Here is a 20,440-nt window from a genome sequence, read left to right as displayed (position 1 = left end):
GCAGGGTAGGAATTTCACGGCCGTGACGCCCCTTGCATTGGCCGTGACGCCCCTTTGAAAATCAGAGGTTTACAGGCCATGGTGGCCTTGGTGCCCCCTTCTTTCAATATTCTGCTTTGCGTCCTACTAATAGCAATATATATTTAGCCTATGGCCTGTCAAAACAATCTTAGCATTCACAGCGCAAATTACTCAATGGAGAAAGTGACAGCGCAAATTCACCCATTCTTCTCAGTTGAACTACTCGCGAAGCCTACTCATCACACAGACATCACTATCACATGAAAGCGCTTTTCTCAGCTTTTAAACGATGTTAGCCGCTAATTGCTGTGGTGAACGGTTCGTGTGAGTAAAGTAAATAATATCATTCAATTTAATCATAAATTCTACTGAAGGTTTTGCGTCCATCTCCCTACCCATTCGTCTCGTTGGAATACTTCACGAACCCCTCGTTTAACACATGACAAACCTGTACAGTTAGCCGTTTCAGAGTAATCCAGTTTTGAATTTGCAGTAAATTTGAACATACATGGATGTCTCCAATTTGGGCTTTAAGTTTTACACTGTGTTTAAATTGTTCCACATTATTTCATAACGGGCCAAATACAAAATAAATATTACAAATGTCGCCTAGATATCGGTAAATCAGAGGACAGCTGACTGAGAGTTTGTGAAAGTAGCCTTAATGATCACAAACTGCTAAGCATGCATCTAGGCTAGTTTCTTAAAGCTGAGCTGTGCTTAAATTGTTCAATACATGATTTCATGACAGGCCAAATATAAAATAAATGTTAAATATAGCCTAGATATCTGTAAATATTAGATGATCAGATGATTTACAGTTATATGTAATGTCATGTTTTGTAATGTTTCATACAGTGATGCAGGTCTACTGCAGAGAATAGGCTAAATACAACTTTGATCATTTTTATAGCCTACTACTGTATAGTTAACTTTGGCCTTGGTGTCCTGACATGTGGCCTTTGTGCCCCCCACCAAATATGCCTAACTGATGGCCAAGTGGCCTTGCCCCCAGAATGGTGAAATTCCAAGCCTGGCTTCGTGCCATACTCATACATCGCAAATCACATCATGTTCACATGCAAAGCAAACTAACGTTAAATTTAACACCAAAATGCTTGGAGACATGGCCGCCGCTTTTTTAATGTAGTATTGCCAGGCAATATTAGTTCTCATACATGACATGACCTAAGATTACACTCAGCCTAGGCTAAACATCACACACTGCTGCTGGATAGCTGATCATCGTGACTTGGTGAACAGGGTTTTTCCTGACTGACACGAGAAGCGAGGTTCCATTCATTCATTTTCATTTGGGGCGTGCCCTGCCGTGCTTCTGTCTGTTAATTTACAGCAGGCTATTATCAGATGAAAGAAAACTTTTAGTTTATTTTTCCCAATCAAGATATAGCATAGCCTACTTCTTAATTTTGGTGTCATAAAATATAGAAGCATAACATTAAATTGCCTAGTAGCGTGTCCATGTAGAGTTTCAATGTAGGCCTACGTGTCTGCGCAAGTGAAACTGACAAACTGAACCTCTCGTGGGTAGGCCAGAAACAACTATATTTAAAACCACGAATGAAGTGGATTACTGTTACTGTTCAAATGAGCGATTTGATAGCCTAATCCACTGCACGAAAAAAGGAAATAGCAACTTGTTCTATTTCTAACAGGTGAATATCGTAGCAAATAGTAGCCTATGGCGATGGCAGCTTAAAAAAAACATTTATTTCACTCATCTCACTGAAATGAACGTAGAATGTGGCCTGTTGCGCAAAGAAATTAATTAGGCAGATCTGCATCTCCGATAACCGAAAGCTAGTTTTCATCTCTATTGTTGATGTGAAATATGTCTCCATAGTGTCAGTGAAGTGATAACATTATGCAGTTGCAGGTAGCCAGTGTTCACGTCACGGGAGTCAGAAAGAAGCTACCAAGACGGGCCCTGCTCTGTTTCTGTCCCTCCCAAACTGCGCTAAAATTGTGTAGGCTATTTAACAGCCAGAATTTGTAAAAAAATGCCTGGGGGAGGCCCTTTTATGATCCTCACTACCTCTTACAAAATAGGCCTACTCCAACGTCCATCTAGCTCTTGTGAAGTAGGCCTATGAACTTCTACAACACTGCCTATACAATTGTCAGCAGTCAGTAACAGCATAATGTGACTTAATGGCCTGTGTGATTGGGATGTGGATTGCTCATTTATTATGAGTAGGCCTATAGGCTATGGTATGGCTATGGTATGGTATACTCTCCGATATAATAAATACAACACATTGGGTTTGGCAAGAAATTTGGCAATACTACTTTCACACAAGTGATGGCACCCCTGCTTGGAGACAGAAGATTGTCCGTTTTGCTTTTAAGGATTTCATCTGCAATGGGAAAAAATGGAACGACATGTAGGCTATGCTTACTTTAGTGCTGGACTTGGACTCGACTCTGACTCGACGTGAACTTCACTCGGATGAGTAGTGGACTCGACTCAGACTTGACTTGGAATTTTTTTTTTTTATGACATGGACTTGACTCGGACTTGAACACTGGACTCGAACTCGAGGCATAGTGACTTAAACACTGCTGTGTGCCGAGTGTGTTTCACTAATTCAGGGATTGGGATAAATGCAGAGACCAAATTTCCCTCACGGGATCAAAAAAGTATATACTTATACTACAGTGGGTATTAGTTAAGTTTGGACGGTTTCCTGCATGAATCACGCATGAATTGCACACCATATTCCCGGCAGAAATGGCACAAACTCCAGTTGACACAAACAAGGTGGCACTTGGGAGTTCAGCCACTACTATTTTTGATGCGACTTTTGATGAAGTCAGTAGAACAATCAGAGACAGTTGAGCCATTACCAAACATATAATACAATAGCGTGAGTTTATATATCTTATACCCTATGTGTCACGGTTACTTATAGATTTGATAGTGTAAGGATAGCGCATGAGACACTTGGAGACTGGACACCAGAGACAGATGCGTTAAGTCAAAGACGTACCTCATTTTCCGCTATAATCAATGGAACTGGCGCAGCGAAGATTCTGAAAAAATGCCTTTTCATTTTGTTTAACCCAAGTCAGTAGAACAGTCAGAGACAGTTGAGCCATGTCACTTCGTTTACATGGAGTTGACAGACTAATAAGAATGCACAGGACTGCGATGAGGGCGAGCAGGGTTCGATTCCTGATCAATGCATAATGGACGAAGTTTGCCAGGGCAGACAAGCATAGTTGTAAAGGGCATGAATAAAAAAGGCAAAAAACGTCCTTTGCCAAACCCAAAATTTAAATAAGAATTTTATCTTAACGAAACAACTCTAAATATCAGAGTGGGATAGGTTGGGATATTGTAGAAATTTCACTTAAATTGCAACCGCAACATGCCTGCTTGCCGACGTTCAAATGACCCGGGAAAAAAACAAAGAATTGCGTCTACGTCAAGCGCAAGAATGGAAGGCTGCTGGTGAAAAGTTTGATGACGTTCTCTTCACCGATGAGTCAACAGTGGCATTGAAATGTTTTGCATTGCAGTGCTGGAGAAAGACAAACTTTAGGGGCATGGCAAAACCTAGAGGTAAGCACCCGGTCAAACTTCACTTCTGGGGTGGAATTTTGCATTGTGGCCTGGGCCCACTTCTCATTTTTGATGGTATTATGGATCAACAGTTCTACGCGGAAGAGATATCATCAAAAAAGTTGCCGGTCCATACTTGAGAGAGCGTTTCCTCATGTCTACACACAGATTCTTCCAAGACAATAATCCAAAATACACCGCAGCCAGTGTCAGAGCCTGCATTCAGAGTGAGGGGGAGCAACTGGGTGCCAACACCGGCAGAGTCGCCGGATCTGAACCCCATAGAGTTAGTCTGGACTTCGATGAAACGATGCATTCGCTGTGAGGCCAAACCCAAGAGCAGAGACCAACTGATCTCAGCAATACAGTCATTTTGGAGGTACAAACTCACCACAAAGGTCTGCAATAACTACATAGATCACCTGGACAAAGTCATTGAGCAGGTCATAGCCTTAACACCATTCACACATTGTATTCTGCACAGTCTCTACACGTGGAGCGCTAATGTGTACTGTAAATCATTCAAATCATGTGGGAAGTCATTAGGCTGGAAGCATTAATGTGTCTATTAATCTCATTAGCCTACTTTCAATAGGCCTACTGTACAGCCTGAGAGGGAGAACATAGCCTACTGTAGAGTAAACAATCAGTTTACCTAGTTACATTTATTTAGTTAAATCCAGTTTTCTACCTTATCTCCATAATATGCTTATAGAAAGACAAAGTCGGGAAAGTGCTTCAGAGAAAACGTGTTTATTGAAATAATGAACATTCTACCTTCTACTGTCGCATGTCTCATCTTGGATTGCCTCTCAGACATAGCTACATGGATGAAGGCACACCACCTCCAGCTGAACCTCTCAAAGACTTTACTGCTGGTCCTCCCAGCTAAACCTACCATACACCACGACATCAACATCAAATTTGACTCCCTGTCTGTTTCACGTTGAATGCCCTCATACAGACATACGCTACCTCCAGACCGCTGCGCTCCTCAGACGAACAACGTCTAGCTCTGCCACCGGTACGCTCAGGCCAAACTTTTTTCATCTGTTGTTCCTCGTTGGTGGAACACACTGCCCGTTCCTACAAGGGCAGGGACATCCCTTTCCATTTTCAAAAAAAATCCTGAAGACCCAGGTCTTTAGAGAACATCTCCTCTCATAGCACCACCTACAACAAGTCTTGCTGATCCTAACACTTACCAGCCGTCTTGAACTGACACTCAACTGTTTAAAAACAGCACTCACTGATGCACTTATTCTTACTGTACTCTACCGTTTTTAGATTCTCCTAAAATTGTTGAGAGAATTGCTTTAAAAGTTTAACTGTTAACATGTTGTTAGTCGCTTTGGTTAAAAATGTGTCAGCCAAATGTAATGTCACGGCCGCCGTCACCAGTATTGCCACGGCAATGCTACTTTTCAAAGTAGGCTAGTATTGCCTGGCAATACTAGTTGTCATACATGAAGTTACACTAATAAACAACTTCACAAACTGCTGCTGCGCTGCGCTTATCCTCAAAGTGTTTTTCCCGATGCATGTAGGCCTATTCTATCCTACGGTCAGTGACTGACGCGAGAAGCTGGTTCTGTGTTGTGTTCATTTCAGTGACTGACGCGAGAGAAGTGGGGTCTGTGTTGTGTTGCGTTAATTTATTTCCATTGGGTGTGCCCTGCCACAGCATAGAGACTGGCTTGTCTAATCCAAAAATGGAAATAACAGGTCTTTGAATTGACACACGAAATTAGACTGTTCTATAGGCTATAGCCTATAGTTAAAAGTTGAATGGGCAGACTTGTGGTAACAGAGGTAGCCTAAATATCGTAGCAAATAGCCTATGACACAGCTTTTAAAACATTTATTTTACTCTCGCTGGAGTGAACACACAATGTGAATAGGCCATCTCTATCATAGTAATATAGTCTATAGTTGCATGAATAAAAAAGGCGCAAAAACTATTGGCAATTGAATTGGTTTGACAATTCCTTCGCTGTTTTGTCGGTTTGTGCCATATTTGCGCTCACTTTTTTTACGGGGCTCCAGGATCGGCCACTCCTTCACTGTTCTCTCGGTTTGTGCTCGCATGCATTTTTCCAACACTTGGCTGCAAGCTCCCTTCCCCCACCCCCTTCTTTCACAAGCACTGCAGCTTTCTGAAGCGGTGCTTTCTGAAGCTAATGTAACAACAAATAGGCTACCACCAATATTGTTGTGTGGCAATAAAAGTATCCAGGGTTTGCTCAAGTAGCCTAAATATAAATAAATTAAGGACATAAAATCCTTAACGTGAAAAAGCTTAACGTAGCTTAATGTCCCAAAACGGCAACAAGTCGTTTTTCTTCTCGTATGCGCTAGGGCTGCACGATATATCTAAAATGTATCGTTATCGCGATATCAACAATTGCGATGGACAAAGATTAGTTAATTTTCGATAATTATGGCTAGTTCTACATTTTCTGTGCCTTGTATTCACATTCTGAACGTCAACATTATTTTACCAATCTGTCTTGCTGCCGAAGTCCGCCCCCTACCAGTTTAGGTGTGTGGTGTTTTAGGTGTTGAGGCGGGAGCTAGAAGTCGTGATGGCTGAAGGTAGTGAGTCGAGCGTACACTTGGGTGAAGAGGAATTGGTGGCTAAAAGAAAAAGCACGTCTTTTATATGTAAATATTTTGGTTTTAGGAAGGATGACGCGTTACAAACACAGGTACTTTGCAAGACGTGTCGAGCAGTGGTCGCAACTTGCCGAGGCAACACAACCAATCTCCACAGCCACCTGCAACACAATCATAAAGATCAGTATGAAGAGGTCCAAAAAGCTAGCTTAAGCAAAAAAGCCGCTAATGTTATGCCAAGTCCAGCGGCATCTAGCAGTAACATTAAAGTGACTTCAATTCAGCAGAGTTGAGAGTGTAACTCCTTATGTGAAATCATCAAAGCGCCACAAAGATATAACGGCGGCCATCGCACGGTTTTTGGTTAAAGACATGATGCCTATGAATACCGTAAACAGAGCGGGCTTTGTGGAGATGATTGAGCAACTTGACCGAAGGTATCAAATTCCATCACGGAACTATTTTTCTCATGTCGCCATTCCCCAAATGTATGACACATGTCGGAAAACAGTTAACCTCGAACTTGGTGGAGCTGACTACTATGCAAGTACAACAGACCTTTGGTCAAGTCGTACAACACAGCCCTACATGAATTTCACCGTGCATTTCCTCACCGAAGATTTTGAATTGAAAACACGGTGTCTAGAGACTGTATACTTCCCCGAATCGCACACTGGTGAAAATATAGCGTTTGGATTACGTGAAGTATTGGCCAGTTGGAATTTATAGGAAGACCAGCAAGTGTGCATAACCACGGATAACGGCGCCAACGTCGTGAAGGCAACTCAATTGAACAGCTGGGTCAGACTTCAGTGTTTTGGCCACAGGCTACACCTTGCCATCGGTAAGTGGCCTAGCCTAAACTGATCTGATTGTCACTGTACCTTACTCTGTACTATAGCTTACTATTATTGTTTTATGACAAGGTCTAATTATTCATTGACAAGATAGAAAGTAAAGATTTCATTACTTCTTAATAAGAAATAACTGTATTGTATAGCATGTTGCTTTTTATGCAAGTTATTTATTTTAATTCTGGTATACACAAATTAGGCTTCTAAATAGGTGATGTTTCATTGTCTGGAATGTTGTAGTCCTACTGCTGGTATTGTTAGGCTGTTGTATGTTTGAAATCATACATGCCTGTCTGATATTTAATCTTCTGCCTGCCCCTTAGAAAAAGCTCTGTAAGATGATGGCCGCATTTCTCGAGCAACTGGACTTTGCAGGAAGTTGGTGGGACATTTCTCCCATAGCTGGAAAGAGAAAATGGCGCTAAAAAAGGCAGAAAAAACAGCAGGAGCATAACCTCCCAGAACACTCACTCGTTACAGAATGCCAATGGTGGGGATCCAGGCAAAAAATGATAGAGAGAGTCCTTGAGCAGCCAGCACCGGGCATCTGATGTCCTGTCAGAAGACAGAAAATTAAGGCATTTGGTACCTACCTGGCAGGACCTGGATGTGCTGGAGTCTGTAAACCAGGCATTACAGCCTCTGCAAGAATTTACCAATGCACTCTCAGGTGAGAGTTACATAAGTGTTTCATATGTGAAACCAGTTCTTCATCTGATGAAGACATCAGTTCTTGCAGAGAAGGAAGACGACTCTGACTTAACAAAATCCATTAAGATGAAAATTCTAAACTACATGAGCTGTAAATATGATGACTCTGCAACCCAAGAACTTCTGGACATGGCATGCTTCATGGATCCCAGATTCAAAGAAAGCTACATTAACAGTGACAAGGTTGCAGACATTAAGACCAGAGTGATGTCAGAAATGGAAGCAACCGCATGGAAGGTGATTAGGTTATAATGGTCATTTCAAATACACATATTGCATGATCTTAAACCATGACATATTACTAATATGTAGTGAGAATTTTTTTCACTCTGTATTCTTTTCTCTGTTGTAGGAGAGATGTCCTGCTGACAGTGGGGCCCAGAGTGTGGATCCACCTAGCACCACTTTGAAGAAAGCAAAAAAATCACTGGGCAGTTTCTTCAAGACGGCCCCAATCCCTGTTTCACCTTCTGTGCAATTGGAACGAGCTGTAGAAGCTGAACTGACCAGCTACTTGCTGTCGCCTACCATAGATAGTGAGGCAGACCCTCTGGCCTGGTGGAGACTCCACGGGGTTCACTTCCCACAGCTAAGTAAACTAGCTAGAAAGTATCTCTGTATACCTGCAAGTAGTTCACCTTCAGAGAGACTTTTTAGTACATCAGGGAATGTTGTGACATGCCAACGCACATGCTTAAAACCTAGCAAAGTAAACATGCTTGTTTTCTTAGCCAAAAACTTGCCATAAAGCATCCTCACACATGTGTGTACACACACACACACTTTAACGTTGCACTGCATTGCCTTGATGATGCCAATGATGGTCATCACACAGTGTTTGTTCTCGACCATGTGTATTTTAGTTTAACTACATTGTTGCACTTTATTCCTTGTGCTAGCCTTTTTGGCCAAGAACTCACCATAATGGTATTATTGTTTTTATTATTGTTATTTTATGTTGTTTTTCATGTCATAATGTAAGCCACCAGACCCCATTCTGCAACACGTTCTTGACTCAATAAATTAGTGGTCAGAAAAAAGTTACCATTTTAAGTTGGCATGCAGTTAAATGATTATGTTTACATTTATTTTAAATAATTTTTGAATGTTTTAAGTAGTTTTCATGTTTTTATTTATTTCAACTTAATTTTGTTGACCATAGCAGGAAATGTTTCAAAGGCTAAGATGATTTATGGCCGGCATTGCCGTTGTAGCCACATTTTTCCTAATAAAAATAATGTTGGAATGGAATCAATGCATTTCTTTTTTTTAAGTATGCATCAGTCTATGCTAACAGCAAGTAGAATGGAGGAAAACGTTACATATTTAAATATCGCAAGTTATATCGTGATCGCAGTACTCAATAATGTTATCGCATATCGCATGTTTTTCTAATATCGTGCAGCCCTAGTATGGGCACATTATAAAGAAATTTTAACATGTCCCAAAAACAGCTATCAATTAATCACCAAACATCTTATAAACAAGTCTTGCCAGGAGCAACACCTTGCATAAACAAAATGATTAAAATAGGCCTAGGCCTAATAATGGTTGGAATGGACAGATGCCAGTTATGTTTTAAAAACAAATGCTCCCATTACCCCGCAGAAGTTTCAAAGTAGCCTACACCCAGCCTAAGCTACTTCAGAACGCCTCGTCGACTGTCTGTAGTAGGCTACAACTTCGATTCAATAAAAAGATTTCTAAAGAAAAACGTCGCATCATTACTCCTGCCTGGATTCGAACTCAGGACTGCCTGAAAGTTGCAGACCTGTTCTGAAAATACGTGCATTAACCCACTCAACCATCAGACAACGCTAGCCGCTTCGAGTAGGCCTATTGGGTAGGACTGTAGCCTACACTGGTTGCTGTGGCACAGCCTTGAGTGACCAAATTTGTTTTCCTTTGTCATATGCGGTCATTTTGTTAACATTACTGTTAAGGAGATGCTGTAGGCAAAGGCTATATTTCCAGTATCGTGGATATGAGTGTCGCGATTTCGGTTTCGAATCGCATATCGTTAAAGCCCTAGCTGAACCACTTCTATGGCCGCTTTGGTAGGGACAACAAGGAGATGGCCATCAAGGCAGTGGTCTCTGCAGATCACCAGCACCACCGATGTGTGTGCAGCACTGAGCAGGACTAATGCACGTAAGGCTGCTGGCCCTGATGGTATCCCCAGACATGTACTCAGGGGCTGTGCTGTACAGCTGACTGAGGTTTGGACTGACATATTTAATCTGTCACTAGCCCAGGCGGCTATCCCCACGTGCTTTAAAATCACCTCCATCGTGCCGGTGCCAAAACACTCAACTGCAACAAGCCTTAATGACTTCTGTCCAGTTGTACTCAGCCCCATCATCATGAAGTGCTTCGAGAGGCTGGTCCTGGCCCACCTCAAGAATTGCTTACCACCCTCACTGTATATTTCAAGAGCCTTTTATCCAATTGCTTTTGAGGATATTTATACAGGTTCCTGCTCCATCTGTTATTAAGAATGCTCTGCTTCTCCTCATCAGAGTAGTGAATGTTGCATTTATAAATTGCAGGGTCATAGGCTGCAGAGCTGGTACTTTCTGACACAGTGAGTGTGTCACATCTTGACTCTCACTCACTTGTGAGGGCCCTTTGCCTATTATTTCCCTCTCTTCTCCTAACTTTGTCTCCACACCTTTACATTTCCACCTTTCTGCCTGATTTCCCTTTTCCTGTCTCTATAACTGACCAATAATCAATATAATTCTTAGATAATATCCATATAACTACAACTACTATTATCTACTATATATACACTATTGAACCAGACTCTAATATCTATACTGTATATAACATTAATATAGCTTTTGTCAGCATAGCTTTTGTCGCAGGTTAGCTAGCTGCAACTCCACTGAGTTTCAGCATAACATTTTGAGTAGGCCTTGAAGTCAGCCTTTGCTCAGGTCAGATGATTATTTATATTATATATAATAGATTTGTGAGTTGTGGTATTGAAGTTTATGTGAGCTGCATGAGACACCTTGTCGTCCAATGACTGGAGCTAAGTAGCCTATTCAATACATGATAGCTTTAATGGCGACCTAGCTAGCCATGCATCTGTATGACCCTACATGATTTCTGTTCAGCAGTCCAAAATAGCTGTTTTCTAACCAACGCTCATTAAAACGGTAACCTCACTCACATGTTGGTGCAGTCATCTCCGACTGTGTGCAGGGGGGCATGGGTCACACATGAAAACAGACTGGCAGGTCAGTCACACACACAGAGACCAGGCGAGAACCATGGCATTTAAACTCTCCGACTTTCTGCATCTAATAAACTATTTGTAGATAGCTATTTGTATTAGAGATGCACCGGATTGCGGTTCCGATTTTTCATAGAGTTTCACCTGCCGATACCGATTTTAGCCGATTACGATTTAATTTCTTCTAACCATTTTACAGCACACACAAATACTTATTTTCTATCTTTTCCTTAATAGAACATGTTAATATAGAAGTGTAATCAACTTATCAATAATGAAATGGCTGTTAAAAAAATGGAACCGGTGATTAGACAGATTCTTCTTCAAGTCTAACTTCAGCTGCATTATCAAACTATAATGCCAGTGTAATTATAATGCCATATGTTATAATGTTATAATGCCAACTACGGTGTGGGACATTCATTTCACAGACTACTAATATGAATGCACTGTTATGGAACATCCATTTTTTTCTTCTCACATCCAATATCCAACTAAAGATATAAGAACAATTTTCATGATACATTTGAACATGCTGCATGGAACATATTTTCATATGCATTGATGAATTTATGGGAGGGCGAGGGAAAAGTGGGAGTAGACTATCACGCAAACACAGGGGAGGAGAAGTGCTAATAGCGATTAGGTGCTTCATAATATGAAAACAGCGCACGTCTGTTTTGAGGTGAAAAACTTCCAAATTCTGGTTAAATGCATCAATTAGGCTATAGAAACTTTCAGAGACAGCTGATTCAGTATTCAGAGCATCAGTTTTCTTCATTGTAGGCTACAATGTCAAAAGCAACTTTAACTTTTGTTTGCCTTTCTAATAGGCTATCGTTTGTTCACTTTCACAACATTCACTTCTCAATCTGCTAGGCATAGCCCTAGTCTACGTGCAATAGTTCTAGTATTTTTTTTAAGTGGAGTAGAACTACTAGAGCTACTGTATGTCGCTGCTTGTTGACATCTTATCATCATGTAGCCTATGATCGCTAAACTTTGATTCTTTTTAATGTCGCAATCGGTTATCTCCGTTCAGCTGCGGGCACGCAATTAGCGGCAGTGATGGGCGGTGATGAGCGATGTTTACGTAGCCTATGAAGTGACAGCTTAGTAAATTCCACGCAATATGGCAAAACACAGCGTTCGCTGCATAGGAAAACTCAATAGCCTATTAGTGCTTTCTGTGTAGGGCATAAAAAAAAAAAAGGTTTGGTTCCTGTTGGTTGTCAGTTGAGGCCATGGGTCGGTAGGGAATTTTTTTTTTTTTCCCCCAGTGGCAGTAAGGGATAGGTAGAAAATCAGTCCCTCCAGGATTTCACGAGGTTTTTGAGACTGTTACGACCTAAAATGCCTGGATGGAAGTTGCGGTGTTTTTAGCCGTTTCTTGTGGAGGAGGATGTGAAAATTGCAAAAATAGTTGCAATTTTTTTTTTGGAATTTAGGGCAATTAAGGTTAGTAAGACCTAAATCACACTGATAATCTTGATGCTTATTAAAAAAAAGGATAATCAAAGCTAAACAGTAAGGATTACAGAAAATCAAAGTAGGCCTACTTTATTTGTGAAAATGCTTTGACTGAGGTAATTCACAAAGCAGTATAACCTTTCGTAGAACTGTCCAAAAAAGACAGTCACCTAAAGAGATGGCATCATGTCATATGTTTCAATACATTCATATATTTTGTAATTCATATTAAGTTCATATCTTTTTAAAAATTCATAGTCTGTGGCCTGCATAATTACTAATAGCCAAGTAAGTATCTAGTAATTTCATATTGATTTAAACTATTTGACTACACTTCTGTTTAATGTCATTACATTGGTGGTGTACGTCTAATTGACTGCCTGCCCCTTTAAGGACGTGAGAGTAGCCTAATTACATTTCTGAGTGGATTGGAAGGCTTGCATCTCACTGTGTTCGGCTATGAGTGTAAATCACTTTTTGCATAGTGCATTACGATATGTGGATGCAATTGGGAATGTCTTCTATATCATTAGTTAAAATAAATGTTAAAAAAAACAACTCGAATGAAATCATTCTTGGATCATAGAAGAGGTAAATGTCTTGCAATTTTATTAATTTCTATGATTTTGGTAGCACTACTCAAACTAAGCCCACAAGCTAGCAAACATGACATAAGCTAAAAGGACATATCCAGGTAAACGTTTGCCAATGGGTTGCATAGCCTACTCAAATGTCAGTAAACCAAGTAGGCCTTAATTAACTTACTTTCATAGTCTAGGTAGGTTAGCAACACCAGGTTGAGAGATGCAAGTAAGCAGATCATTAACGTTAGCCTTCTATTTATTGTCATCAAAACTGTAGAGGAACGAACACGTTAGGGCAGTCTTTGGTGTCATATGCAGAAGGTGCAGAAGTAAGTGTGCCATCTGGCTCAGTTGTGGTAGGTGAAATTTCACTGTGAAACTACGATGATTGGTCAAATTTGCGAAGAAGTTGCGGTGTTTGGACAAAATTGTGAGTGCCTTGGTAAGTGACAAAAACAATCGTCTTCGTGAACAGCTGTGCATAGGCTACTTTGTAAAAGAGAGAATACGCTCATCCCTATACATAACGCAAGGGGTAATTCATGTAATTATAGTTCGCCTTTTATTTGTGGATTTATTTCATGTATTTAGTGTTATTTCTTCCCCAAGCTCATCAAATAAATTTGGGTCGCACATAAATTGACAGGGTCGATCGGAAACCGGAATCCAAGATTTTTTTTTTTATACCCAGCCCTACGTCCAGCCCTGAGTGTTGGCCTGGTTGCTAGCTTCTTCAAACTTTGCAAACTCAGCTGGGTGTTGTTACAGTTGCAGCGGGCGAGTGCATTTGACCGGCATAAAATCGGCATGTCTCAGAGTGACCGGCCGGCTGCCGGTCATGGCCGATCACGTGAAAATCGGCCAATTCCGGTCACCAGCCGATCTATCGGTGAAGCTCTAATTTGTATCAAAAGAAAGTTACAATTTCAAGCATTTTCAAGCACTTTATCCAAAAAGCAACATTAAAAGTCAGGCATTTTCAAGGATTTCAAGCACCCATACGAAGCCTGGGTCACACCAAAAGACAGCGAAAAGGGGTACTGAAGTAGGCATGCTGGAAATACTTGATTTATTGAAGGAAATATGAAAGATAACTCACCTGGTAAACATTCAATGTCATTATACTTCCTGAATGAAGAAGGATCCCCTATCCCCAAAGGTCTTCAGACAATTGGCCGGACAGTTGGACAGTATTTCGGGTCACACCATATGATATCGATTTTTGGGACAAAATCGTTTTGTTCAGGGCTGGTTCAAAATAGTTTGCCTGGACTTTCAAAATGGCAGACTTACAAATAGATATGTTGTATTAATACTTAATTAATTGTATTGGTTTTCTTCAAAATCAAACTTTGTGAAATGGGCTTGGGACAGTCACGATGAGCTTTTCCTGGTTTGGCTGAAAATTGTAGAATATAGGAATATGACTGGCATGGCACTGGAATGGTCTATATGTTAATATAAAACAACTTTTTCTGAACATAACCACATTTATTTGCAGATTAGATATTTCTTTACTTATGTTTGACACTCAGGACCACAAAAAGGTCATGTCATGTCAACCACCCAAGTCAGTGTTTCCTAAATTTTCCAGGTTGTACTAAATTGTGCTTAAATCTGGTTAGAATCATAACCACGCTGTGCTAATTTGTTAAAAAAAACTGTTGTACTCAAGTTAATTCTGCAAACCAACCACCACAAATGGTTTAGTTTAGTTTTTTATTATTATTATCTGTTTCATTTATTTAATATAGCTTATAATTTATACATTGTTGAACATTGTTCTTATGTTCTAAGTAGGCTATATAAGTGCAGTGAAGACACAAAATGCAGATTGGAGAAAGATCATAAGTGTCCAATAACTGTTTTTGTTAAGATACACTAATAATAACTTAACTTAAGATAAACTTGTGTAAGCCTACATTTTATCCTGCAAATGCATTTCCCCTGCAAAGAGGAAAAAACATCCAAATATTGGCCAAAAAACGGCAGCATCAGCCATTGGCTGATCCTGACTGGCATCAGCCATAGAAAAACCCATAGCCTATCGCTTGAACTCTAACCCGGAGATGTCAGTTCCAAATAACTTAGTTCAATCACCACTGTATTGGTTAACCGATTGTTGTGCATGTTCACGACAAGAGAAATCATCTAGCCTACTGAGCGTCGAAAGCATGATTAATAATGGCAAAAAAGGGCAACATACTTTTCCATACTCCAACAACAAGTCCTCCTTGAGGTTTATGAGGATGTAAAATCTACAATCAATAAAAAAGCAATACTTGTGCGACGTCTACCAAGGAGCGGAAAACGGCAAATAATGACTGATCGCCTCTTTAAGATATAATTACTTGTCAGTCACTGACGAATTGAACTACATTAAATGTAAACCCAATAGAAAGAAGACAGAGTGGGGGGGGCAGCATTACCCCCTTACCCTGTTCTCAATGATACCATATTATCCTATGATTGTTGTCATTATTACATTATATACCAGGCCTACACGTTTTTTTCTTCACTAAATTCATTGTCCGCAAAATCTGTGCAAAATTTGTAAGGATCATGCGGAATTGCAGTTGATTGTTGAATTTGCTACTGCTGACTAGAAATTCCTAATTTTCTTACATGTTATATATGGTGCCCCTTATATCTAGTTACATGGCAAAAGTGACCAATTTATCACCTTCACAGTTCAAGATGGTGTGTGGTTGTGAGCCAGCAGCAACATATGATGCTATGAACATGATGGGAGATGGAAGCTTGTTGAAATTCTGAATGAGAACAACAGTATGACACAGGAACAGTAGCACAGTCTGGCATAAGAGGATGTTGGCCTAGTTCTAAAGTTTTTGTTTGTTTTTCTAACTGAAAATAAGCCTAGTAGCAGGGCAGCACAATTAACTGAATTTTATTCTTGATCTTGATTTCCTACAATTAAACAACAATGATCTACCAATATTAAAATTGTGTGTTCCACCCACAGAACTCTCCCCTACAAAACAAGTGATCCTTAAACCTGTCCATGCCCCTGCATGCTCAGTTGTTCCCTGCTCTGCATAGTCTGATTTTTTCTGGATGCAGTATAGGATTATGTTTACAATACAGATGAAAGACGGCAAAAAATGTGATGAGATCTGGGAAAACCAATCACATGGTGAAATCAAAAATCCTTGATTGCTGCTCCATTTCAAACCTCTCTGGTGAAATTTCAAACTTGAGATTCTGATACCATCCTAGCAACATCCTGAATACCCTCCCCTAGCAACATCCTGGATACCATACTCACAAAATCCTGGATGTTGCTAAGATGGCATCAGAATCATAAGTGGGTGAAATTTCACCATGTGATGGGTTTTCCCAGATCCCATCACAAATAGTGCAAGCCTGGGGTGCGCAAAAACTTTTTGGCTAGAGTGTCCAAATAGCATACATCAAAGGGCTAAATCCGCTTTAAAGCATACAGAGAAAACAACCAATGTGTGTGCCTGCATAGTTTCACCATTCATGCTAACAGGCCATTCTAAGATAAGAACAAAGAATGACACTGTAAATTGGCCTACACAACCTCGATTTAGTCAGAAAGATCACTCAGTCACCCCAAAAGAAAATAAGGGAATCAATCTGTTAAATTTGAATAAATCTGGTTGTGAAAACTTTCACTCAAGCACTTCCTGGTAACGTCAGGGTCAATTTCTTTCTATTCTGTAAGTTACTGATGTAATCAAACGACATTCACATATTCAATAGGCTATAGACAGCAAGTAATACCAACAGCTTAACTTTCTACCAACTTTTGTAAATTTGTGATAATACCAAGAGTCAAACCAAGAGAAAAACAAACGTAGCTGCTAACGTCAGGCTGTAACTTCAAGCTCAATGGTTTTACGTTAACGTTAACTTCGAGTGAAAAATGAAGCTGTCGAGGTGAAAATTAGCGTTAACGTTAGGTAATGTTAGCTAGATGTATTTAAACTCAGCAATCGTGTTATTTTATAGCAAAATTCTACGTTGCAAAATATAATTGTTAACCCTTACTTAACGTCAACCCTTACTTAATCACCTGCATTAAACACACAACATAGATCATGTTAAGCAACTCTGCAATGTTGCTTAGGGTTTACATTGTGATATAGGCTGTAAAATTAACATTAAATTCGTGCAATTGCACTGCAGTGAGGACTGTTTGGCTACAACCTGGTTGCAGTGACACTTCACGCTAATTAGATGAGCTTAAGAATAGCTAATGGTAGCTACTAGCTAGCCAGATAGTAACGTTAACATTACATTACACGGGAAATTCTGGCATCGTGGTCTAAGATTAACGTTAACGTTTTTTGTTCTAACAAGTCTTTCCATCTTGTGTACACCTTTTCCCAATACATTGTCCCAAGAAAACGATCATGTGATTACATAATGAAAAAGTATTGTACAAGAACTCACCCATAGCTACTTCAATTCAGGACAGCCTTAGTCTGTGATGTTGTCCTGTCCCGTGCTTTACGTTGGCTTTCTCACTAACTAGCCAGCTATCTAAGTGGCTTGCTAGGTATTTGTACCTAACCCTATATTTTGCTACTAGGTTACTTGAAACTGGTAATTCCGATGTCATATAAAGATGAATGAAATTTCAACGGATTTCATTCCCTTTGCGGAAGGCCTACGATGGTAGATTTTAAGATTATTTTGTAGGAACTGTGCCCCAGTCTCCGCCTGTCTTGGCTTTGCTAATAGTACACCATACCAACTTCCCGCGATAGTTCAGACAAGTTACCTTACTGTCACATGACAATATACCAAAATACAATGGCGCGTTCAATTTAATCCGGCGCAGTGATGGTTGAAGTGCTGCACACTGGTTTGACATTTTGCAGAATCAGGTTTGAAAATGTGTAAAGTAAAACAATCTGTATTTGTAACGAGATGAGAAGGGTCTGGCAGCAGACTTCATCTGTGTATAGGCCTGCAGTAAAATAAATGGACAGAGCCTGTCCAAAGGGCAGATGGCCATCTAAAAAATCTGGGTCGTGAAAAATCACCACAATAGGCTACTAGTATTAATAACAAATAAAAGCCTGATAATATGCAAAAGCAATACAAAAGTAATATAGGCCTAGACCAAATTAGTCGAGAAAAAGGTGAATCTCCTGTGCAGCCCTCTCTCCAGTCTCCCTCTGGTGCCCCCCTCCCCCACCTCCCAGTGGTCTGTTCGATTATTCCTCAATCCCAAATTTGTAGACATCGCCTTGAAAAGGCACTAAGGGGGCGGGGAAAAAGGAAAAAGAAGAGACAGCGGGATGATGCTCGCGCTTCACTTGCAGTTAAGACAATGTTTTAAATAAATAAAAAAAAAGTTTTGTAGCCCTTGCGTGTATGCATGTCTATGCTTATGCCAGGTAATACTACTACAGTCAATACACTTTGTAACGTAAGCTCCTCCTACTAGCCATGTTCATGTTGAAGTGTTAGGCCTACATTGCAAATGATTTGATGCTGGCTAGCTAGTTATTTTACGTTGTGGATATGGATTATGGGTTATTGAATGCAATTCAACACTTTCCTTTAACATTAGCAATCGGTGCATAAGACTAGCAATCCTTCCTCAGGTTGCTAGCTAGCAATGCTATTTCTGATTATGCTTAATCTGGGTTTGCTATTTCTTTGAGCCATCAGAGATATAGTCAGGTAACACTAGCCTATTAGCCTAGTTTGCTTTGCATTTCAGGACGTTTTTTGGCGTTTGTTATCAATTATGATCAAACGATCTAATTGTGTAGTAAAAAAGTAACGCTATAAGTGACACTTTCACAACGTAATGAAATGATTATTTGGAACAACTCTTGGTAAGGTGAACTTTGAACTAGAAATGCAATTCCAAGGAATTACCAGTGCATGAAAATGCTAAAGTTGTGACGTAAAATATCATGTATAATTAAAACAGATAATACAGAGATGGTTACTACGGTGATGCTAGGATAGACATGGTGGTTGCATAGCTTAATAAAAGTTGATAGTTTAAAAGTAGACTGTTTAAAAGCTGAATGTAGATAGTTTAAAAGTTGTTGATAGACAGTAGATAGTTTAAAAGTTGTTGATAAACAGCTAGTTTAATAGATAGTTTAATGATAGTTTAAAAGTAGACTGTTTAAGCTGGCCAGCAGCCAGACCAATGGATACCTTGTCTTAGCTGAATTACTGAAGCTAAGCAGGTGTGGGCCTGGTTAGTACTTGGATGGGAGACCTCCTTGGAAAACTAGGTTGCTGCTGGAAGTGGTGTTGGTGGGTGGCCAGTAGGTGGCACTCTTCCCTCTGGCCAAAAAAATATCGATCCCAATGCCCCAGTGCTGTGACGGGGACACTGCACTGTAGGAGATGCCGTCCTTCGGATGAGACGTTAAACCGAGGTCCTGACTCACTGTGGTCATTAAAGATCCCATGGCACTTATCGTAAAGAGTAGGGGGTTCCCCGGTGTCCTGGCTCATTCAATCTGGCCCCCTAATCATCCCCCACTGTAATTGGCTCATTCACTCCCTCACTCTCCACCTCAAGCTGGTGTGTGGTGAGCGTTCTGGCGCATAATGGCTGCCGTGCATCACCCAGGTGGGTGCTACACACTGGTGGTGAGGTCCCCCCATCCATGTGTTGTAAAGCGACCTTGGGTACCATGAAAGGTGCTATATAGGTCGAAGGTATTATTATTATTATTAAAAGTTGAAGGTAAATAGTTTAAAAGTTGTTGACAGACTGGAAGTTGAATGAATGTTGATATTCAAATAGTTTAATGGCTGTGTATAGGTAGATATTTGACGATAACTGAAAGTTGGAATGGCTCTAATGTTTGCTAGCAGTTATGCTAAGATTTATAATTCTGCTAACCATGTTACTTAGCTAATGTTTTATAGTAGTGCTAGCAATGTTAACATGCTAACCATGCTACTTAGCTAACTTAACTAACATTTTCTAGCAGTTTTGCTAAACATGCTAACTATGCTAGCAATGCTAACATGCTAACTATGTTAACCATGTGACTTAGTTAACCAAGCTTATCATTTTTAGTAGTTATGCTAACTATGCTAACTAGCATGCTAACTATGCTAACCATGTTACTTAGCTAACTTAGCTAATCATTTTTAGCAGTTTTGCTAAAAATGCTAACTAACATGCTAACATGCTAACTATGTTAACCATGTGACTTAGTTAACCAAGCTTATCATTTTTAGTAGTTATGCTAACTATGCTAACCATGTTACTTAGCTAACTTAGCTAATCATTTTTAGTAGTTTTGCTAAAAATGCTAACTAGCATGCTAACTATGCTAACCATGTTACTTAGCTAACTTAGCTAATCATTTTTAGCAGT

The 20,440-nt window shown here is 40.1% G+C and overlaps 1 protein-coding gene across 1 annotated transcript in view; it reads right to left on the bottom strand.

Annotated features, from left to right (window-relative positions):
* Window positions 1-17,821, bottom strand: part of LOC121711386 (CD2-associated protein) — a 166,355-nt gene extending 148,534 nt beyond the window's left edge. Inside the window, exon 1 of the mRNA XM_042094955.1 lies at window positions 17,524-17,821. Within this exon, the coding sequence (XP_041950889.1) occupies window positions 17,524-17,527 (4 nt within the window). The 5' untranslated portion in view covers window positions 17,528-17,821. The remainder of the gene's footprint in view (window positions 1-17,523) is intronic.
* Between the last annotated feature and the right edge of the window lie 2,619 nt (window positions 17,822-20,440).

Source organism: Alosa sapidissima, chromosome 6 (genome assembly GCF_018492685.1).
Source record: "Alosa sapidissima isolate fAloSap1 chromosome 6, fAloSap1.pri, whole genome shotgun sequence".
NCBI lineage: Eukaryota > Metazoa > Chordata > Actinopteri > Clupeiformes > Clupeidae > Alosa > Alosa sapidissima.
This window is presented reverse-complemented; position numbering and strand designations above follow the sequence as displayed.